The sequence below is a fragment of the Lagopus muta genome, chromosome 1, assembly GCF_023343835.1.
Source record: "Lagopus muta isolate bLagMut1 chromosome 1, bLagMut1 primary, whole genome shotgun sequence".
In the NCBI taxonomy this organism is placed as follows: domain Eukaryota; kingdom Metazoa; phylum Chordata; class Aves; order Galliformes; family Phasianidae; genus Lagopus; species Lagopus muta.
Genome location: NC_064433.1, coordinates 134,496,500 through 134,521,625, shown reverse-complemented (window position 1 = coordinate 134,521,625; position 25,126 = coordinate 134,496,500). Strand labels below are relative to the sequence as shown.

Here is a 25,126-nt window from a genome sequence, read left to right as displayed (position 1 = left end):
ATCAGAATAAAGGACAAAAAATAAAAATGCAGTTGTAGCACTACAACTGAAAAATTATGATGTTTGAGCAATGGTATATATGGATTTTTTTTAAAATTATTATTTCATCTGTCCTTGAAAAGTTCTGTAGCTCTGGTCAAATTAGTTATCCTTTTTTCTTTTTCTTTTTGCCTTTTCTTCTTCTCTACCTCTTCTATCTCTCTGCAATTTTTAAATTCATACAGTGATACAATAAGAATGGGAATTCTTCTCTGAATCCCTTTCCTACTATTTCCCAGTGTTCTATTTATCCTTTTGATTTACCTGAGCACATAAATGATCTTTTTATAAAGTTGCTCAAACTGATTCCTTCAAAGTGATAACTGAGATCACTTCATTATTTGTGTATGTATGTGTATGCACATACATTATAAATGTTTCATTGCAGGTGCTGTTGTCCACCTGCTGCCCTTCTGGGCTTACAAACTCTGTTCTCCCCCTCTAGCGGCACAGTAGGTGTAGTTGTTCATTCCACTGTTGATCTACGACACTATTTCCCAATCTTCTTGCTCTCCTTGTTCCTAGATTTCCTGCTTCAGACAGTCATTGCTACTGCCCAGCCAACCCAAGCTGACCTTGCTTACTTTCCTAATCAACTGCACTCACTTCCCAGCTGATAATTGCCATGGATATTTACTGCAACATGTTTGGTTTCATGCATTCTGATGAGTGCTGTAACAGAACTACAAGGAACGCCAAGTTCTGGGGCTGGAGATCCTGCACAGGGTAAACGATCAGATCTTTGTTTCACTCTCTCAGTCTGTAAATTAGCACTATTTCCAATAGCAAAATGTGTCCTTTATCTTGTAAGGATGAGGCTGGCACTAGGACATATTCTTTTATAGCCCAATTTACTTAAGGTATATTATTCTTGCCTTCGTTTCATAACCACAACATCCAGGAAAAGCAACACACCTGCATTTGTACCAAGATAAAAGCTAGTCCAGTAATGATTCTCTACCAACCCAATGCCTCTTCAAATCAGTATTTATTAAATATGGATCTAACGAATTCAGCTCGCTTGTGAGCAACACTCGCATTTCTCAGTTTTATGGCAGAAGAATCCTTAAGAATGCAACGAGTAAGTAGGGATGGATAAAATCAGAGCCAGTATGAAGTCCAGTGTGAATTTTATCACCTCAGTGAGAGAATGATGATTTAGCCTTATAAAACTCCACAACTCTTCTGTAAAGACAGAAAGTAATTGAGCAATACCTGAACCTCCCCAAGGAAAGGTCAAAGTGAAAAAGAGTGCTGAGTTAACAAGATGATTCAGCAAGCTGGAATCGTATTTCTTTTAACTTGACATTTAGATTGAATTACAATCTTGATCTTCCTCAGCAAGCAATGGAGCTCAAAGCAAATCCATTTAGTTTTACAGTGAGAAAATCCAAAATGCGCCAGGTTGATATGACTAAGCACCTACTGAGCCTTGACCGTGTTGGAGAACGGAAGCATGAGCAGGGCAGAAAAGGTTTTTCAGTATTGGAAAGAGAAACAAAACATGCAAAAAGAAAAGGCTCCCAGACGTCCCATGCAATTAATAAAAGGCCAAGGTGAGACTGCCAACCACAGTTACAAATTGCCTTCATAAAAGGTTCAAAGATTGATGCAGAAAGACCATGTTGAAAAGATGTGAAAGTCAATTCTTTTAACTTGACATTTAGACTGAACAACTATCTTGAACTTGCTCAGCAACTGAAAGAAAAGTACCAGATAAGGCCTTTAAAGGCTTTCAGTTAGTGCGTACAGGCCATACAAATGGAGTGCAGAGCAGTATTCAGCTGAATTAGTGGGATGAACTTTTCCCAAGATGGGTGTTTTTAAAGGCCCATCTCCTACCTATCCCTACTCTAAGGCAGAGCAGAGAGGATTGCTGTTGGTCTTCAATTAGGGATACATATGATCAGAAAATTTTGGCAATACTCATTTCACGTTCTGTATGAGGCAGTGGCTTGTGTGTAGTGTTTTACAGCTTATAACCAAGCTTTAAACATGTTCAATGGAATTGTAAACAGGAATAAAAAATACTTCAAAATTTGCAGGGGAAGGAAATCTCCATTCATCATAGGAATATTTGTTTTGTTGTTAATTTAGGTGCACAATATTTATCATTTTCTTCCTTATCTATTTCTGTGCAGGTTGGTTTCTTTCACATTTTGTATTTCATCTCTAATAGGCCAGAAAGAAGTAGCAAGAGATCACCCTAATGGGAATCTTTCTTTTCACTTGTTGGGGTCAAGTGCAGCAGAGGTGTTACATTACCAGATAAAATGGATGTTATAGCCTCCTTGAAACTGCAATATTGCACCTCTTCTGTCTCTTATGTGATGAGAAACAAACCAGCTCAATATTATTAAGATCTCCTTAGGTGTTTACCCTACATGCCTTTTTATTATCTGAGAAGCAGTTTAGTTGACAGATCTCCCATTTGAATTTAGATTACCACTCATAAGTACAAAAGAATGTTTGGAATAGACCCTAAAGGCAGTCCTATCACACACACAGCTGTGATTAATCTAACTGCTTAGCAGATGTCAGTTGTGCTATTGAAAGTCAAACAATTACCATTCATTGTAAATTAGGATGACTCTACCTAAATCCAGAGGCAGTTGTTCATTGTTTAAGATGCATGCAGTGCAGACTTTTATAAAGGATAACCAGGGAGAAGCCTCAGACTCCTAAATTTTAAAAATTGGAACTAAGTATTCTTTTTCACTTTTTAATCATCTTAACATAAGAAATTGGTTAAATAATAACAGAAAGTAGTTATCATGAAAACTATAAAATAGAAAAGTTGGGGAGCCAACGGATTAAGCATCATCACCTTGAAAATAACTTGAGAAACACAGCAATAAACTTTATGAACATTTCTTTGAAGGCAACATGGGTTACTTATGATCATACCTTTTTCCTTCTTAGCATTTACCTGTGCGAAGGGATTTTGATTTACTGCCTAAGGATTCCTGAGATTTTTAATCTGAAGATCTCTGTAATCAAGTAGCTGAAGAGTTCACATGACAACTGCACTGTTAATGAACTGAAATTCAAATGAATCATGTGCCTGGAGCAAAATGATGTAAAACTCTGTGGTGTGATGGATTAGTACCATTTCTCCTGGGAAGGTCTGGACAAGTGCTTCTTCACTGAAGGAGGCTCCCTGTAAAACTGAAGTGTCAGGTGCAAACAATAAAGTGCCTTAACAAACTCTCTTTTATTCCAAAAGAACCAGATGTTTTGAAGAGCCATATGTTTGAACTTAATTAAATAAAAAACCAACAACAACAAAAAAAAACCTTGAAAGTCTCTAAATATTTCACAGAGACTGCTTTCACTCTGCTGGAAGCTGCTCCCCTGTTGGGGTGCTGCATGATCTCCCCTAGACCTGCTCAGCCTGCTGCCAAGTCTCAGGACTCACACTTCCTTTCTCCCATTCCAGCCCGGCCTCTCTACTTTATCCCTCTGCCATGCATGCATGCAATAAAGGTTAACTTTCAGCCCAAAGATTGCCTTCATTCACTGCCATTCACTGCCAATCTCTTCCTCCCTGCCCCACACAGCTCATCCAGGTGGTAAACGAGGAAAAAGTTCTAATATTGCTGCTTAAGCATCAGTGTCAGGCCACACAAAACTATGTTTGTACTTAATCTGACTGAGTGATGCTCTGTATCAAGACCTATAGGATTCTATCAAGGTTAATAATTAAAGGCTCTTAGACTGTTGCCAATCTATTTGCATTGATACAGACAAGTAAAATGCTGCCTGCTATATGTTTTGCATGTTTAAATTCTTATGGGCTCTATTTTTGCCATCATTTTTCTCTTTTGACAGTGGCCTTCACTTAACAGATGGCCAACTGAAATGAGTAGAGCCTGTGACCCAGTAAAATACTAGTAAATTGAGGTATGACCCCGGTTTTAATCTAATGGAACACTGCAGGCAATTCCCACTGACCCACTATGAGGCATGGCCAAGTATTATGGCCTTTTTCCACCTCTTTTATCTTAGTTGCAAGAAGTCATACCTTTCCAAAATGCTGTCTCAACAAATAAGTGTTCCAGATAACCCAGCAACAATTTAATAAAGGGGAAGAGTTCCATAAAAGAGCCTGGGTTTTCATTTTAAAAACAGAAGAGAAAACAAGCTTTGACAAAAAAAAAAAAAAAAAAAGTATCAATACTGATTTAAATTGGCAGTATGAACATGAAAAAGAGAGTATCACTGGAACATGTGAAATTTAGCATAATTTTTCAACATTTCTTCACCATACTCATGAGATTCAGCAAACTGAATAGTTATCTTTGCACGTTTGTTCTTGCTAAACAAGAGCAATGAGCAACTACATGAATGTGAGAGCCGCACATTTATTACCATATCAAATCATGTATACCAAACAAGGTGGTGAAATAGGAGAATGTGAAAAAAGTTTAGGTAGAACCACAGAAACTCCCTTGGCTCTTCTGTAACAATAGAATAGAGGTGCTTCACTTGCAGAGGTGAACTGTAGATCAGCTAAGCTCGAAGTTATTTCTAGTGTGACATTTTTGTACTGGGAACCTGATTCACTAAGATGCAAATATTCTATGGGAAAACGCAAATTTGAGTCACTTCTCTGGAACTCATGTTTCCCTGGACTTCTCTCTTGTTCCTTGACAGTATGACAGAGATCTAAAATGTCCGCTCTTTTAGCGCCTAGTTACCTCATAGAGCGATGTTGCTCAAGACTGGAGATCTCAAAAGCACTTCAGCTCATCAGCTCCAAGGATTATCAGGCTCTTTTTTCCACATTGTTTAGGCTAACCAACTTCTTTGCACAGGCACCAGGACCTCGAGTGGTTTCAGGGTCAAGAGGACGCTATTTTGTATTATAACAGCTAAATCTTCCAGTGGGGGATTATGTCAAAATAAAATACTACTTGCTTCCTGATCTGTGGAAAATAATGTGGTTTAGACTTTGTTTCAAGAAAAGAAATCATCATCAAAGATCTCAAACTGGGAAAAGACCAGAAAGTCTGTTTCCCAGCCAGCTCTATTTAAAACAGTATTCACAATTGTCTAAAGTCAAGGAAGAAAGCCAGAAACTTACAGATTCCTGTGCACACATGGAACTCCTTTCGTACAAAAAGCTGCTTTTAGGGAAGAAATAAAAATTCAAGTTTTTCCTAACTCACATACTAAAATTAAAATCAAATGTCAGTGGAGAAGGAAGTCATGGATTGCGCACATAATTTTAGCAGCGTGAATAACTATGTCTGTATCACTAAATAAATTCACTGCATGAAGTGGATCAAGCTCTAATCATTTATCCTGCCCAAGCGTTAGCATGCTTGGCTCCCTAGCACAGATTTGCCTCAGTATCTCTATGACAATACCTTCAGACACTTTATGTAAGACAGAAAGCACCAGTGACAGCTCCCAGTAGATGGTATAGACAAGACTGCACCAAGTTTGGCTCCCTCATTTCTATCTAGCTCTCTGCCTTGTGACATAGACTTATACCTACCGAACACCTCCGCTATAAAATCAGTGTATAGCAAGACCCTTAATTCCATGCTATAGGAGCTCTCTACCATGCTGGAAGGAAGCCCTGGTGGTTTCTTTCAAATACTTTTATTTGGGCAAATAAATAGAATATGGACTACTGTGTTTGAGGGCCACTGCACAAAGTCCAGTGGATGGCCTAAGCCAAACACAGTGTGCTATGGACATAGGCACCATTTACTTCAAGACCAAGGAAGCTCCCTGACCATGTAAAAACATTTCAAAATTGAGCATGCATTGGAGCATGAGTGCTCCTATGTGCAGAGTCCACACAAGCAAGAATAAAATTGTACCGCTTCTAGAGTATGATTTGAGGGAGTGCTTTGCCTACCCTGCATAAATGCAATGTATGAAAAGACATACTGCAAGGTCATCATAACCTCACATCACTTCCAAAGTGTTGTACTTATTCTCGTTTAACCTGTTATATTCATATTATACCAAGTTTGCCTCAGAAGATGAAATGCAGGTTTCATAGAGGAAACATAAACGTATCTTTTAAGTCTAAGTCTTAAGTTGTGGACAGCATTCACCATAAAGAAACATAGAACACAGGAGGTAAAAAAAAAAAAATTAGAATATGAGTATGATCTCATAATTTTATGCAGTTTAATAAATGTGTACTTTTAAGATAATAAAAGCCTGACAGCCCTACTGCATTTCTCAGGCAATAAACGTTGAATCCATTTTATGCAGAAGTTTGCATGTGCACACGTGCAAACACTTCAACTGAGCTAACAAAAACATTCTACTTATCTGGTAAGATTAGAAATTAATGTGTCTATGAAATAAAATTGGCTCTTTATTTACCTTGTTTAACTTTTTGTTTTTTACAGGATTTTCTTTCTGTAAGCACATAGCGATCATTCACATTCATTTCTGTAATGTGGACTTGCCATTTTCATACTGGCATAGTTCTTTACTATGTGATTAAGTTCTTAGATAAAATTTCCATCTACTACTGCCACTGCAAGCTGCCTCAGTGGCTTTACCTTGAGCCCTCAGGATTTTCAGCAGTGAAAGAGGGGCTAAAACAGGGAACTAATGAATGGTGATAGCTATTATGAAAGTCTTTTGCCATATTCTGGACAAACAGTCCACAGCACTATGTGTAAGATAATCTATTTTGTTCTATGTCTTTTACCAGGGACTCTGCCCAACAGTGAAATTTTGTCCAGTTACAGGAGAGAAAACGAGAGTGACTCAGTTCTTAGTGCTGAAACATATGAAAAATTGCTCCCTATGAAAGAAGGGAGTGGTTATGGAAACAACCAGAAAAAAAATCAGAAAGAAAAGCAATTGATATACTGAAATGTTTATGCTCATCTAAGACCATTTACAGTTTGTAAAGCCTTAATCTTAAAACAAACGAACAAAAAACAACCCCAATATATTCAACATAATCCCCTCTCAAGGAAGAATGACAAGAACAATGATTTTCTGACTTTTTTTCTTCTTTTATAATGAAAGTCCATGACTTTTATTAATAATTTGCAAAGTAGAAAGAAAGTAGTTGCGTCTGGCACTGCCTCCTCTACGTGTTTCTGAGAAATTTCACCATGGCAGAAGTTAAGAAGACTTGAACACAACCATATATTCAGAAAACAGAACACTTATATAGACTACATGGAGTCAAGTGGATTTCAGTACTCCTTTTTCTCAAAGAAAACAATCTTTAAAAGAATATCAGCTGCCATGTTTTTCTACTTGACTAATTAGCTAGATGCAAAGAGGATATATTATTACATAGGAATGTCAATCACTCTTATGATTAGAATCCTGTTCTTAGTCCCAAAATCCTAAAACCAATCGATAAGAAGGCATGTTCTGGGTGTTGTTATCGCAGAATCAAAAATGGTGCGTTACCATCTGTGTGCTTTAGCTGTGCAGTGGGCAAAGGTCATACAACTGCTCAATAAGATGATGCATGCCTATTAAAGAATATACAGCACTTTTACAGACATTTATTTTGAGAATTTTATTGCTGATTTTGACTATAAGATACACAACTAAATTACTTTCTAACATTTGATAGCCTGGCAGATGTCTCATTATATTTTGCTAAGATTTATCACATCTCTCTCAGCCTAACATGAGATTTATATTTCAATTAAGTTCCCATAACCTCCTAATGATGCAAAAGAATACATCAATCCATTCAAACGCTAGCTGAATAGTTTTTTTGCTTGTGAATTATATGTAGTTGTGATACTTTTACAGCAAACCTCAAGATGGAAACGCCAAGAATTTCTTCCTCTATAATACTAGAAGACTGGAGAGAGAGTGCACATGAAGGCCAAAAGGGAAGAAACAACAATTATGAATACAGAGTAATAAATAAACTGATAAGATTATCTAAAGAGAATAATCATCTGTCTCAGCATTGATGCAGTTATGATCAAATACACTTGCAACTATCTCAAGCCACAAATGTACCAAATCACATTTGAAAAAGATGAGCTATGGGTACAAAGGGACTAGATCTACATCATCTTCACCTGAATTACATTTCTTGGATCCTGTTTGTTTCATTAAATAACTGGAAAGATTTTGAGCTTTGCTTCTAAAAGGCCTATGACTACCAGTCTGTTTTTATCTGGGGCTTTTAAAAGACAGAGATAATGGTACATAATTGCTTTACCAGTTTTCTCAGTGTAAGTCATAACTTTAGTGCCAACAACAATAAAGTTTCAGAAAATTGAGTTTCCCTATAAATAGACATATGAAGTATATGAAGGAATGATGGAATAATTATTGCTTTTCCATCCTACTCTTTGTATAATGTGAAGATAATTTATTTTCAGTTCAAATCACTGAGCATTCTGTCCTAATGCATTGTCTTCCTACAAATAATCATTTTCAAATGAGCTTCAGAAATGGAAGGAAAATGTAAATTAGATGCTAGGAGGAAATTATTTACTCAGAGTGCAGTGAGACACTGAACAAATGGCCCAGAGAAGCTGTGGTGCCCCTGGCACACAAGGCCAGGTTGAATGGGCCCTGGGTAGCCTGAGCTGGTGGGGGGCATCTCTGGAGAGATGGAGATTGGAACAAGGTGGACTTTAAGATCTCTTCCAACCCAAGTCACTCTATTATTCTAAGATAAGAGCAATCTTTCTGCTTTGTAAAGCAGTCTTTTCCTGACTACCTTAATGAATGATGCAAAAAATTGCTCTTACAGATAATTTCAGCTGTTCCAAATAGTAGACATAAAACAGGATTAACGAATATGAAGTCTTAAAATCCACACTTCCCCTTTTTCTTTTTCCCAGAATTTCTCTGTGGGCATAGGAGATTTCAAAATCATTACAGTTATTTTTTATTAAATGATTTTTAGAAATATACTGGAGTGGAAATCTCACTACACAGAAATTTAAATTAGTTTCTTCAGATTTGTAATTGAGTCACAATTTCACTCTGGGAGCATTACTCTGTGAAAGAGAGACCTGAGATTTTTCCTCCACTAAATTTTGTAACTTGAAGTCCGGAAAGAGTAAGAGAGAGAGAAGATCAGGTGGAAGGACTCTGAAAGGTCAGCAGATGGGATAAAATGAGGTTACCCGATCCTCCTATGAAACCTGCAAGTCAGAAATTATGTTGAATTTTTCAAAAAAAAAACCCAAGCTGTTTCAAAAGAAAAAAAGTTGCTGTGGAGGAAATAGGTTCATTTCACTACTTGAATCTACATTTTGATTTCTGAAGAATTAAATATGAGTAGATGAACCATGAGATGGAGGACAAGGTATACTGATAAAGCAAGTTCCTTCCTCCTCTGAATTAGTCTTAATTTCTTCATTGTTTTTTGTTTTCTTTTGTGTTTACAAAAAGGGAACTTTTTCACAGTGTAAAATGTGAAAAAAATGCAGAAATGAGGTAATGACATGTAAGAATGTAATAAATGTTCTTCATTCTACTTTTTCCTTAAGGGAAAAGAGAACAAAACCACGCAGCAGGGCTATCAGGTCAGATCACAAAACCATCTGCTCCAAAACTCCATCTTTACTGCTTCTCTGTTAAAAGGTGATTGGGGGAAGATCAAATATGCTTCAAAATCAAAACAGAATAAGCAATACAGATTTCAGAAAATCAGCCAAAATCAAATTGAAAATCATGGTGGGTGCTCCTTGTTTCACTTAGCTCCAAAGTTGGATGGTATGACCCCTGGCCCTTCGCCCATTGTAACACATGGACTGCTACCCTGAGCAAGAATTGCATGCTCAGAGATACATCACACTTAGTATTTAAGCCTTTGTGCTCTGCTTAGAATCCTTTTTTTTGTTCTCAATGTCCTAGCTACATTCCATAAAGACCATCTGAGCTTTGCTCAGGCACAGTTTTTGATGAAAGATACTGGCAATGAGGTGAGGCAAAAGGAGAGTCTTCACAAAATCAATCTGAAAAGATTTCTTGAAGCAATGTTCTGGGACTCTTTGTCTCCTTGGGCAGGATTTTTATGTGAGCAGGAGTTAATACTGACTGAAGAGAACTATTCTAAAAGTTTTTCTAATTTTCATTAGGCTGGTTCATATGAGTTCTTTGGGTGCCTCAGTGGAGGATTTTAATCATATTGTGCTCTCTGCGCTACAGTGATCGCAACGCTAATCTCTGTAATTCCACATTTGGGATCCCACTTTTCAAAGTGTAAACAACTGACTCTGACTGTATAACGAACATTTTTCCATAGGGAATACAAAGATAGAGTCATAGAGAAGCATCATAAGCAAGGAGCTGAAAAAAAACCAAATCTAATCACAGTAGGAGAAGTAAGTTATTGTCAGTTTCTTTTCCTTGTTCTGTAGAATGTGTACGAATAAAATATGTATGAATAATATGTTGTAAGGGAGAAAACTTTGCCCCTTTCTACTTATAGACATCAGACACACCATCTTTATAGGAAAACTTGAAGGAGAAACTGAACCTCAGCATTTGTAACAATGGAAGAACAGGTCAGGAACATCTCAAAAAAACAGGAAAAAAGATTAGCATAAATAGAATGTGGACTCAGAGGGAAGAATAAAAGTCTAATAAAATATTTATGCTTCTGTCCATCTTAAAATCTGATGCACTGCTAAGATCACTAGCAGCTTTTCAAATCACATGTTTTAATTTTGTTTTTCTGATTTCAGAGTTACTTTGTTTACCACCTCTGAAATTCTCTTATTATTAAGAGCTAAAAATTTCCAGTGACTCGTTTACCCAGCCCCATCTCTCAGCTCTTCCAAGTGTGTTGCACAAACACAGAGGCAACAGGACTCAGCTGTTCAGATAAAGCTAGTCTGGAAAAAAAAAAGGATACCTTAAGAGAAAATAACTTCAGCAATTCCTAGTGGTCTTTGAGCTTGATAAACAGTAAGAACTGTGAGACAATCGTGCAATCATGTTGTAATACTATTTAATGGCCTTTGCTGTTACCATTATTCATACAGGAATTATATTGACTTGTAATTCCTTGAAAAGAAGATCCTTTATAAAATCTGTATTACTGAAATCCTTGAAATCTTTTACCATTACTCAGATTGCTGATGAATTCATAGGATTTATGAATGCCTCAAGTGTCAGAATGCTTCAGCATGAGACTAAATTTAGAGAAGAAGAAGAGAAAAGCAGACCTATAATTACAGTTCTGCAAAGAGAAAATGCAGGCTTCATGCCAATTCCTGCATTAACTATCCTAAATCTATTAAGGTATTTATTCCACCTCAATTAATTTGCACTGTGGCATTAATAACGGCGCAACTCCTGTACTCTTGATCTCAGGGTGCAGTACCATTAACTCTGCAATGTTCTAACATAAAAAATGTCTAAATATCCTGTGAAAATATGCATATTTTAGAAAATTTACCAAGCAGATGAAGCTTGGGATAACGCAGTTATTATGTTTGCAGTGCTCTTACATATCATCATACATTACATTACAGAGAGGGTCACAGAAGGACTGTTTTTAAGCTATGAGGCCAGAATAAAATCTTGTTGCAAGATAACAAATTTTTGCCCACGCCAGAAATTAACAGCATTACAATGGATATAATATCCTCTCTTAACTATTCTTTTTCACGTTATCACACCAACGCTATTTTTATATGAGAAGTAATATATTTTATTTAGCTACTGTTCATCTCTTCCTCCAGTTTGAAACACAACATACTTTAGCGTTTCATAATCTACCCTGTTTATTACAGTATACCGACTTACAACTGAAGGAAATCCTGTGTTTCAGTGACTGTGTCATGATATGTTCTTTGAAATTCTACACAGGAAATTTATTAAATGCAAAAATTCATGATTAAGTATGTACTGCATGGAAAGATGAGGATTGATGGTTAAAGAGATTCTTCTAGCTGAAATATAATTTCCCAAGGAAATCTTTTACGAAATCCAGGAAAGAGTTAAATGCTTTTTGTAAAAAATCAGCTACTTAAGACTTTCCAAATGCTTAGGCAGCTTCTATGAACCTGGATCACAGCAAAAGGGAAAGAAAAGGGAAAGGTTTTGATTCCCACTGGAGTCCCTTTGCATTTAATAATCATTAGTTCTGTAAGACCTTCCTTCCAATTGATTATGCAAGATTGATTCTTTTTCACTTCCATCCTTCACAAAATTTCTCAGGGGTCTCAAACCTCCATCTTCCAGAGATCACTCTAGAAAGCACATGGAGTAATGAGGAGAAATAATTGCTGAAAATTCTATTCTTTCCCATATTTTTATTTGGAATTTAATTGATCAATCAACATTTCTTCTACCCATTGTGCTTAGTCTTCTCGTCTAAATATAAAATGCCTATAAACTGAAAGACTTCTGTATACTTTGATTCCTCAGTATGTTTGCCATAGCTTCTTCAGAGCCATACAGATAATGATCTGACCAATACTTCTAATGTACATTAGCATTTTTTTAAAATACAATGAATAAAATACCACAGGTCTGCATTTAGAACTAGAAAATGAACAACATGCTAAGGTCTTTTCATCCATAATAGCATTTATACAATGTGGTGATAACTGTTGTCAAAAAGGACAGTGAGTGCTGAAGGACAAGACAAGCGTTTATAAAAGTTGTATCTTCTGTGTTTTACATCTTTCAAGATCCTGCTCTTTCTTTAGGGTGATGGTAAAGGATAGAGCTACCCAGGGACCAGACATAGTCTTCAACTTTGCTTTAATGGTTTACAATCAAGGGAAATTTTTTCCATGTTACCATTTCACAGCATTAAGACGAGTACTAAAATGTGCTTCATCAAAGGGATTTTACTGACTGGCTCAGCACTCAACCAAGAAGATTTCCCATTTGGGCCTTAAGTGTTCTGAAAGTTTTGACAAATCATGGAAAAGGCATAACCTTAATTTCTTATGACTAATCAAAAGTGAATTACATCCAATTTAATTCTGTATGAGAGACTCTGTTCAGGGATTTACTGCCCTTCTTTTTTCCCTGTTTAAAACCTTTAGTTAATTTATCTGAACATTTTAGAGAACTACCTTTTAGAGAACACCTTATACACTCATTCCTTTCTCATTATTCATCAGCAAACCATTTCATTACCATCCCAAGAGTATTAAAACTTCACAACACCACATCTCTTGGCAAGGTCTTTTTGAACATTCATTTTGGAATATCTGCATGTACCTAAAAGCAGTTAGAGGAGTGTCGTTTGTAGTAATAGTAACAGTGGTAATAGCAGCTGTAGTAGGAGAATTATTTAAGGAAATTTTTACATGCAGCGTAGAACAACAAGGACAAAGTTGGCCCCTGGGATAACTCTGCAAAGTGCAGTAGAATTTAATTAGTGAGGAGTTTGGAGTCCACAGATCAAGAAGCAGACATTATTAAAATGTCATGATTCAAAAATAGGAAGAAATGTTTACACAGATGTCTTACAGACAGATGTATGCTGACTTTATAAGTGTAACCTTTACCCTGATATATTGATTTTGGTAGGACGCAATATTTCCAAACCACAAAGTCAGAATCTTTATGGATGCTGTCTGATGGTTCTGTTTGCAGCTTCAGGACTTCAGGAGGATCTTGCTGAAGACTCCCTTGCCCTGTCCTTCGGATTTGTGTGGACTTTTCTATTTAGTTTTGCTTTGTTGTTTTGCTGTCTATCATCTACTACTTCCAAATCAATAAAGGAAAAATTAAACATATTTCTCAACGCAGTTTCCACTATCAGCATAGAGCAGCTTACCTGTTTGACAGCATAAAAGAGCCGACCATAGCAGTACATCATGACCAATACAGGGATGACCAAGCAGAATATGAAGAGACAAATGATATAGGACGTGGACTCAGCTGACTCAGAGGACCAGCGCACCGAACAGCTGGTGCCTGCACCTTCTATCCCATAACTGCTCCATCCAAGCAGAGGTGGCACAGTCCAGAGCAAGGAATAAACCCAGGAACCGCCAACTGCCAGCAACGCCTTGCGATAGTCATCGCTGCGCTTGTTACACAGCGTGAGGGTGCTGTAGCGTTCGTAGGACAGGACAGCCAGGGAGATCAGGGACACGATGCCTGCAATGAATTAATTTAGGCAATTACTTTAATTGTTTTACATGGTAGCCACTTTAAGCCCAAAGAAATAAGACTATAAGGCTATAATTTTCCTGATTATAGCATTATTTGAAGCAGAAGTGAGAACTATTCTTATGTATAAATCCTTCCTAATCATAAAAAAAGAGTTTGTTTATCTTGTGTTTAGCTTAAAATTTAAGGTCTTCATGCTTATAGACTACTCCTTTTACAGGGAAATTTACAAAGAATTACATGCTTTGGTATTAACCAAGGAAATACATTTTCTGCATGAACTGAAAAAATTGTTGAAAGATTCCCTTGCTAAGATATATTCTGTTTATAACCTCCATGAGCATTTTCAAATATTGCATTTTTTATACATAGAAAAAGCTTTATATTCAAGATTGGGAGCCCAAAAAAGAAAGCAGCTTTTTGACACTCTGCTCCAACATCTATACATATCTTTAGTTCTGACCACACATATAGGGCAAAATCAGACAACTCTCAGCATGAGTCTGATATGGAGAGATGTAACTTTGTTTACATATAAATCACATAATCAGTCAAAAATTGAATTAGGGTAACAGTGAGCCTTGGACACCACCACCAAAAAAAAAAAAAAAGGTTGATCTTCAGGGGAATTCACAGCTGTAATTCATGTTTCTGTTCAGTATTTTCCTCTCTGGAAGCATTCAAGGCCAGGCTGGATGGGGCTTTGAGCAACCTGGTCTAGAAGGAGGTGTCCCCGCCTGTAGCAGGGGGTTGGAACTAGATACTTGAAAGATCCCTTCTAATCCAAACCGTTCTATAATTCTATGAGTCTGTGTTTTGCCAATTTAACTATCAGCTTCTCCTAGAGCTCCTTTCCATGTTTGGGATGGAGATGAGTCAGACACTCACCTGGGGGTAGTAGTAGTCTGTCCTGTACCTGAGCGAACCACCACCCACACAAAAACATGCAGGATATTTCCCACAGACAAAACATTTCTCTTTCTCCCACAGTTCCATCACTCATTTCCTCGTTAGCTGGCTGCAGGTGCAGCTATTTCTGCCATCCTAACAACAATTCACAGATACTTTGTGCAGAGCTGAGTATGGCAAAGGACCCAGTGGGAATGCTTGCTTTCTGGGATAGGAGAACCTATCACTCAAGGGAAGAGAAGAGGAAAATGCAAAGGAGCACGAGGATAAGACAACTTCGATTGAAGAAAATATCTTTTTTGTTATTATAATATGAACATACTAATTTATTTTCTTTATGGGAAATCAAAGCTACAAATTAGATATGTTTACAGCTGCAAGAGGACACAGCTTCACTGAATTCATTTGAATTACACTGTTCAAGAGCCTAGCTTTAAACTTATTTTAAGGCCAGACTAGCTATTTCCGAGGCAATGGAAAGACATTCTGATTATTTCTTATCTAATCTGATTTTCTACATAATATATTACTGCACTATTCTTGAAGGCCCTTGGCCATAACTTCTGCATTAAACACATACCTCAAGATATAAATAAAAAATAAATAGCAGGCTGTGAATTACAGACTCAAGAACAAAGGATCTTCTGCAATATTTTGCTCCTGGTCCACACATATTTATCTTCACTTTCTTAGCATTGCCTCTTTCCATGCTTTTATCTGCTTGACTAAAGAGCATCTTGCTATCAGAAACACTTATCTCACATAGATACCCAGGGTACCTAAGGCAAAAATCCAGATTTTATATTTGAAACTTCAGTCTCAGTAAAGTGATATGGATCTAGTTGTGCATTTTAGATTAGACCATCGTGCACTAAGAGAAAGCAGTCTAGGCTAACAGAAATTCCCTCCTCCCAGCTGCATGCTCTACAGATATGTTATATTACTCCTGTGCTACTTCTGATGGTAAATGAGGGCGCAACACTCCCATTTTGATGAGATGGCAGATGAGATGTGCTTTCGTTGGTAACAGCCTACAGCCTTGAGGGCACAGTGTTGCTCAGAAGGTCTGAATCAGCTGTTCAAATTTCCCTGACTCAGGACCTTGCTACCTGAATATAACAACTGGCCATGCATGCAGGATTGGTCTCTTTGAGAACAGATCAGTGCTCAGTCATTAAATTAGGACCACAGCAATGTCAGTCAAAACTAAATTAAGCATTTACAATCAGACTAAAAACACAAAACACTTCATACCATTTCCTTTATGTAAGTGCAAATAGTTTTTCTTCTCTACACAAGTGAAGATTGGAGACTCTTAATTGCACCTCTTGGCAGGAGCTATTTCATCTTTACTCACCTTTTATTACTGAGTTCCACTGACATGACACACATTACATTTTTTTTTTCTGGAGGATAGGAACTGTGATATATAGAGTTCCAAGCCATAAAAGTTCAAAACAAAACAAAACAAAAAATCAATATTTTTATTTTTTCTTTTTGTTGCAGTAAGGCCTGTGTTATAGCTGGATTTTCAATAACGCTGCAATTAACACCACTCTGCACTGATCACTGATGCTTCCCAAAAAAGACAACATTGAATAACAGCAATATAAGAACCACATCAAGAAATAACCTTTCTCCAAGACCATACTTGGCTATGAACCCAAATAACTGGGTAATTGATTGAATGACAGGCAGGCCTCCTCTGTTGGACTGAAACAACATAATTTCCTAAGACAGACAATGCCAGGTTTTGTGATCAAATTGTAGTTTGAGACAGAAGGAAAGTGAGGAAGAGGAACCAGATGTGCTTTCACTGAGCAGCAGACATGTTCTCTGTTCCCTCAGTGGGCAGGAATCCGCTGGTGGTGCAAGAGCATCAAAGCACCACATACCTAAAACAAACCTACTGATCCAGCTGCCATCCTGGAAGGGTTGCTGGGCTGACCCTTGCATGCATTTTTTCCTTCACCCTGAAAGATCGTGATGCTATAAGAGCATATTTCAGCATTCTCTTTAGATGTCACTCAGTGCTCACTGGACTGTGAAAAGATCTTGTAATCCAGAGTGGATAAAGTGGAACAAAGGTTTTTACTTTTCATTCTGTCTCCTATCTTTGCATATCAGAGTTTCCTTAATGTCATATGCACTGAACTGTTGCGGCCTTTGCCTGAAACCCTGCCATTATCTGCTATTCTATTTTACAATGTGTCTGCTGCATTCATAGGAATTAATGAGAATACTGGCTTTAAAAACGAAAACAAACAAAAAAATTAAATATTTTAGAATTATGGTTTAATAAAACCTCCATAATCTTAATAATAAGAAAAGAAACTAAAAATAAAATAAAATAAAAATCAAGTTATAAAAAGAGGAAAGTAATCATAATTTAAAGCTAATTGCAGTGCTTTATCCCCACGCTCCATTCTTAATTTACAGGGATATTTATGACTCTACTATGCTACTCTGCATATATTAATTTCAGATGAGTAATGTTTTCTAAAATTACAACAATATTAAGTTCTGGAATTGCACATTTAAATAGAGTTTGCCTCCAACAAATATTTAGGGCCCTGAGCTGGTGCCTAGCCAGATAACTCTGCAGGAGTTAACTACAATGAGGGATGTAATTTGCTCCCTCAACATTCCATGCATATACAGGAACCAAGTGAGGTTCTTTATAAACAGAACTGAAAGACGACATAATAATAAAAAACAAACAAACAAACAAACAACAACAAAAAAAAAAAAACAAAAACCAACCCCACAATAAATTGCATTACAGGACCAAATTATTATTTAAAAATTAGCCATAGAAATGAATGACTTTGAGATGAGCTGGGTATGAGGCATGAAGCTTTTCTACACAGCAATTAGTTTGCAAGAAACTAAATTAAAGTCATAAACCAAGACAGGCATTCATTTATAGGAATACCATCTGAGACATTATCCATTATTTACTTTTACTTAAAGATCCATGCATTTATTCCTAGAAGCACAGCAAGAGTATGGCACCAGGTGAAGGACACAGCAAATTACTACACTCTGTTCCTGTGAGTCTCAGCTAAAAGCATTACATTTTCATATTAGTTATTTGCTATTTTACACTGCTCGCTATGATGTAGTAATTGGAAACAGCATGCAGGCTGCCAATGATCCGTAGGTTACAAAAAACTGAGAATCCCAGAGATTCTCATATTGGGTAAGCATTTTGACGACTGCCTTTGTGTACATTTTTCCTCCTGAAGCTTCTCAAGGTCATCATGGTTAGGTTTCTGGAGCAATACAGTTGGACGACAGAACACATAGTCTGTATTGTACTTTGGTTATGAATGGCCATTGGCAATGTAAGGAAGTGTCAGCTAAGCTTAAGCATACTGAGCTTGTAGAAAAGCAAACGAACCTTCTTCTGCAAGACATTAATGGATCAAAAAGAGATGCCATCTCTTACAAAAGGCAAAGAAAACTTTACTACACCAAACTGTGCAAATTGATTCCACACTCTCACACTCATTCTCTTATATTTCACTCACTCACACAAACCCACAAGCACACAACTCTGTGTTCAAGAGATCAGTCTCCTTTGTGCAGCAAGATCAAGGGACTATACATTTATTAAACCTCCTACAGATTTACAAATTGCTTTTGAAATAAAGATTTTGTACAACTTTGGAGTCCACTGTCCTCATGAAGTGGTCCATGCTTGGGTTCATTGCACCCTGCCTATATCCCCCTTATGTTTCAGTCAAGGCTGTTGCTTCTTGTTTGTATTTCTTTGCTTGGAAAATGTGCCTGCCAAGAATATACTCACCTGCATAGGTACCATCCTCTTCACAGTAAGACAACAGGGAAACAATTGACAGGCATGCTATACTATGCCATGCCATGCTCCTCTCAATAGAGTTCAGGGTCCCCCACAACAAGCAGTCATGGTGTGATCTTTGCAGCATGCACTGACTTTAGGCTTGGAGATACAGATGCAAGACCAGTGCAAGGCAGGGTGCCAGCAGCCTACCTGCGCTTGCTGCTGACCCAAGGAGTGATGGAGCCAGCCAAACACCTACAGATGCACATCAGGCTACCCACCAGAGTCAGCCAGAAAAGACGAGGAGGAATTCAAGGGGATATTAAGTGCCAGGGTTCCCATGTACCACAGTCCTTTTCTCTAGTCTCTCAGGTAGCACCTGATAAATCTGCTGCTTCAGTAGCTGGAGAATATGATAAAAATACTGCTGCAAAATGAGATGGAGAAAAGCAAGATCTAAAAGGAAGGAGAGGCTTTTGTGACTAAACATACCCCAAGGAATACCAAGGAATACCAAGGAATACCAACCCCATGCTGGGGCACTAATCTGTTGGTGCTTCTGGCTGACCTCCTTCATCAGACTTCCCCAGGAACATAGAAGTAAAAGGACAAACAATACACAGAACACACAACATCACAGAACAAACAATAAATAACCCCTTCCAGATAAGGTAGGTCTCTTACCACCTTGATTTTTAGGATTTAATTCCAAGTTGTGCTTCCAAATGGTATTACATAAATATATTACTGTGTTAAACAAAATGAGTTTTATCTGTGAGTCCATGTTGTTTTCAAGGGAAACAACATTCCTGAATGTGAAAGAGAGCATTTCTATTAGCCTCTCTATAGAAATAAAATACACCTCATATGAAAATGAAGCATAAAAAATTTAAGCAACTTAAAATAAAAGATATGACATTTCCAACATATTTACACTTCTGTATCTCCTTAGAAGCCTTTCTGATAAAATACCCTGAGGGACTTTTCACACAATGTAATTTATATGTCTCCTAAACTTACAGGAGGCTTGGGAACAGCGAGGGGAAAAAGCAGCAAGCTCCCCTTCTAATGGGAGCTTAATCTTCAGGTGAAATTATCAGCTCTGGGCCAAAGTACCTTACCTAACACTGGCTATGGAACTGGAGGCTTTATGAGAGTGCACATGGAGCAAGCTTTTCTGTCAGCTGCGTCTCCATCTTTGATGTACCAGTTACGTTAATAATAATAACAAGCAAAACAACTGGGTTCTTCTTACCTTAAAGATCAAAGCATTTCTTCCACTAAAATACAGTCATTTCCACTACAACAGTCAGAGCCATCAGAGACTTTCTTACAGATGCAGAATTAAGACTATTATAATGATAAAAGCAGAGAATTTCCAAAGCTGACCCTCTGGGCAGAAGCAGGGGGAGCATTTGTTGACCTGATAACTGGCCTCCCCACACCAAAGATGCTTTCTTTAGAAAAAATATTTCACTCTGCTTTCCAGCTCTTAGTCTTATAACAGCCCCTTCATTCCCATAGTCAAGACAGGGAAAAATATACCCATCTCATACACGATCTTCAGGGAGGTTTTCCAGATTTTATTTTCTTCTCCTGTGCGATGCCAGAGCTGTCACAGGTATTAATGAGAAAGCTGATCAGTCTGCCAGATCTTCAATATGCATTAGAGAATGAAACACTCTTAATTCAACTAACAGCCTGCTATCATGTTCCACAGCTGCTAGGGATAGTGGGAAAGTAGCAGTGAAGAAGAAAATCTGAGCAACAAGCAAGAGATCATGAATGTGGACTTTCACAACATTTTTTTAACGAAGGTTGGCTGTTTTCTTTTTGTTGCTGTTGTTTATTTCATGTGTTGTTTTGTTTTTTGTTTTGTTTTGTTTTGTGAGAAGCACAAATGAGTATTTAGAAAGGAGGACAATGGGTATGGAGGGTGGAAGATACGTGTGGCTCCTGTTTCTTGCTGTCTGAATGTTGGTATTTTACTATTTCTCTTCCCTCCAAAAGGGAAAAGAGAGATGTATTTTATGGGCCAAACTCTATCTACTGACAGATTTTGGTAGAAGATCCCAAACATTTCCAGAGCTAAAAAGGAAACCCTGGTGAACCTAGAGCACTTTTCAGAGTTAAAATGAATAGACTCAAGGCCTTGGTGGACAAGTAACAGTACTAGCCTGCGTTTGAAGTTTTCAGCCCACCATATACACTGCAGTGAATTGAGAAATCACAGTAAGTCATTTTATGATACAGCAAAATTACAGTGATAAATTCAGTGCTGGTATAAATAACACGAGCTGCAGCTGAGCGTATAGATGCCTCAGTAACTCATGGAAGCAGCTGAGAAAGGAACATGCATCTAAAACATGATCAGCTGTATTTGGATATTCCTATTAAACATATCAATAATAAAACAGAGTAAATACAAATATTCTTGCATTTCACAGAGTCACAGGACTGTAGAGGTTGGAAGGGGCCTCCAGAGATCACTAAGTGATGTTGATTCTAGTTGAATGCTTAGAAGTTTACTCATCACTTCCTTTTGACATATAAGTCATTAAAAGCACTTCTGCTGATTTGAAATTGAGAAAATATTTACCACAATAATTTGCTGCACATTAGCAGCTACAACCAGTTTTTAAATGCCAGCATTCTAGGCTTACATTACAAAGGCTACTTCAAATATCAACGATTCACTGTGATTATAAGTAAACAAACCAAGAGTTGTTTATTCAGTGCTTGTAATTCTTTTTCTTTTGCCTGTATGACTTGCAGTCACAAGTCCATTAAGAGGAGGCAATCTTTCCCTTTCCTGAAGAAGTACTTTCTGTTTAGCTCTAATGGAGGTAACAGTTTAACTCTGATGGCACTTGAATGTAATCACTAAGAAATCACTGCTGCATCTAAGCCTGCTGGGACAAACCTGACTGCAAACATTTTGGGTCCTGTTCAGTAAATCTTTCCTGCTCTTTTCTCAGCAAGCATTTCCCTGTTTCTTCCTTTGTATGAAATGCCTTCCTTTTTGTCTTCAGTGATATCTTCAGTACAGATAGTAGGCATTAGTTTTAATAGTGAAGAATTAGCTTTTTTTTTCTTTCCCTGTCACTGAATTTTTAAATGTGTATGTGTTGTGCATTAAGAGTGACCTTAATTCTGGGTTGTATCTTGTGATTTATGCTTTTGTGCTATGTTATTAATACACCTGCCTATCAACCAACCAACACATTATTCCAAATGGCATAAATATAGCAAAGAATTCCCTTTTGCATCTCAGTGATACTTGCTGTATAAAAGCAAGAAAACAAACAAAAATACTAACTTAAATTTATCACTCCACACATTTTTTAAAATTATTATTCAGGGCTCCTTTGCATTCTGGAAAGCAGTGTGAGCACTTGCAAATTCAGCATCCTAAGCAGGATGCCTCCATATCAGTGTACTTATTCAGTGGCTTTTGTGAGTCAGAGTGAGAAGCTAAGCCAGCACTAGATGGAGCTCCTATACAGCAGCATCTCAGGAGAAGTCTAGGGGATTTGTGCACATGAGAGAAACAGGGATGATTGCACAGTGCTGGTGCATCAGAGAGATGCTTGCAAAATGTTCAGGTACGAGGCAGCAACTCCATATCCATGCCTGTGCTGCCCTGCAGGACCTCCATCTCTTGCCAGGAGTGCTTCTTTGCTTTCCAAACAGGGAGAGCACCTTGGCACTTTCCTTCATGCTCAGCATCTGCACAGAGGTAACATAAAGCACAGTCTCAGGGCTTGTCACGCCATGGAGACACAGTACCATGTCAGCAAAGAGGTGAAATTACAGCGTTTGATTATAGCAGACAGGAAGTCAAGTTTCCACCAGACCATGACCAGCTAGTCATGCTAAGAGACTGGTTTTTCACTGGGGTCGATTTATTTTTTAAAATAACCAGCTATGACTGTCAATAACCAGTCATACATCTGCTAGTTTGAATACAATGTCAAAATATGTAGACTAGCCTCCACACTGCCCTTGGGATTTTCTTCAGCAGTTCCACTACCCAACAACATCATGTGTTACAGAGGTAAGAAGAAAGATGGTAGAAGGCTACTCCAACCCCTGTCCCTTCTGATTTTGCCACCAGAAAGATGAGCAGTGAGAATAAGGGATATTCTCCAGTCCTTAAAGCTCAAAAGGATGTTAAAAGAGGAAATCTTTTGCTGTGTTCACTATGAAGAGATTTACAGCAGATTTCATCCAGTCAGCGAGTCTAATCTGCAACACTGGATAGATTAGTAGAAATTACTCTAGAGCATATAATAGTAGACATATAGAGAGATATGACATATTGGTACAAGTCAGCATGGCTATCATGGAGGGACACCATGACTAAATAATTCATTAGTGGTCCTTGACAGTGTCATTCAGATAAGGTTGATCTATTTGGTAAAGCCTACCTGGAATTCCATAAAGCTTTGACTAGACCAAAGGCTCTTAAGGATAGCAAGCCATCTTGCAATAACGGAGATCCTCACATGGATAAATGATCAATTAGAAGCAAGAAGTAAAGAACAGGAGAAAACAGTTTTCTCAGTGGAAAATTTTGGCCATTAAAGTCTCTTATGGATCTATGCCAGACACAATGTTATTCATCATATTAATAAACGATCTGGAAAAGATAGTGAAGAGTGAAGTTTTCTGACCATGCTATGCTGAATAACTCAAAATCAGCAAAGCTGACTGTGAAGTACTGCAGAACAATCCATGAAACTAAGTCACTGAGCAGATGAAATGCTGTATTGATATAAACTGTCATAGGTGAAGAAAAACAGTCCTAGCTTTAAATATGCTGTGATTGTATCTGACTGACTTACTGCTATGGAAATAGAGTTATGACAGACAATTTTATGAAAATCATTTCTGCTAAGCACCAATGCTCATCAGCACTTAGAAAAGTAAACATCAGGGATTATTAGAAATTGGGAAAAAAAGAGAAAATAGTAGAGACTATCAAAAGGTGGATGGGAGTTGATTATTTAGTGCTTTTCATAATACAAGAACAGGATTTCCAAATGAAATAATCAGATTGCAGAGTCAGAATAAACAAGCAGGAGAAGGTACTTTATTTTGCACAGTATACAGCTGGTATGTGGAACTCCCTGACATGGTATACTGTGAACACCAAAACTTTGTAGAGTTTCAGAGAGGACTCAGTTTGGGAAATAAATCCAGGAAGGACTATGCTCAACAGTACTACTTCAGGCATGGAGTCATTACATCACAAATCACAGGCTGCTGTCACTGCATACCGTAATAATACCATCAAATATTTAACATTACTGTAACTTTAAGTTTAGCATTTTAGCTTTGCCGTGCAACATTTTTGAATGGCAAATGCTTAGAATGCATGAGCGTACTGTGCAAGGCACAACTCGCATTTAGTTATTAAAATGATAAGAAGATACAATTACAGAATAATAAGAGATTACTACCTGCATGTATCTACTGTTAGTATTTCTTTCCCAAAGGTCTGAGTGTCCCCAGCTGCAGATAAGATACTAACACTTAGAAAGCTCCTATTCTCATCCTCAAATTCCTTGTTAAACACCCCTTGATGCACTGACTAATAGAGAAAAACTGCTATATGGAGCAACCAGATGGTAGTATGTCTACTTTCTGCTCTTATCACAAAGAATATTAAGCCATGGCTTTGTCTTCCCTTATAACCTGCTTTCTACTTACTAGAAAAAAGCTTATTTAAATCCCTACTGGTGTATTTATTTGGCAGCCTTTCATCCTATTCCTCTGATACAGTCTTCGCTTCTGACAAGGATTTTAAACAGAAATATGCAATTAGTTTTACAAAATGCATTCAGTAAAAGAATCCTCAACATCCACACACAGCCATTGCTGTGCACTCCTCTTTTACAGCCACCATCTCTTTCTTTGAAAAGCCAGCAGATCAAAAATGTTGCAAAATTTGATAGTGTTGATAAAATTATGCCCCTGTTACAAAGATCGGCATGGAGGAGAGTTGCTTTGTGCACAATATCCACAGTGCACATGCATGCGTTGTGCAGATACTCCTTGCTGCCTTTAGGAGGCAGACTTTGCAACCTGCCACTCCTGCCATACTATTCTGCACCATGGCATTTTTCTAATGACATCCTGCTGAGTGCAGACCCAGGCACTTGTGGATCAGCCGAAGGACAGTGACCAGGGCAAGGTGTGCGAGGAGCAGCTGAGGCCCCTCGTTGTGCTCAGCGCAGAGCAGAGGAGCTGAGGGGAGGCCTGATGGCGGCTGCAGCTCCTCACAGGGAGCGGAGGGGCAGCGCT

The 25,126-nt window shown here is 37.8% G+C and overlaps 1 protein-coding gene across 1 annotated transcript in view; it reads right to left on the bottom strand.

Moving 5' to 3' along the window:
* The window catches only part of LOC125688141 (pinopsin-like), a 79,396-nt gene that overhangs the window by 38,312 nt on the left and 15,958 nt on the right, over positions 1-25,126 (bottom strand). The window contains exon 3 of the mRNA XM_048933788.1: positions 13,766-14,091. Within this exon, the coding sequence (XP_048789745.1) occupies positions 13,766-14,091 (326 nt within the window). The remainder of the gene's footprint in view (positions 1-13,765; positions 14,092-25,126) is intronic.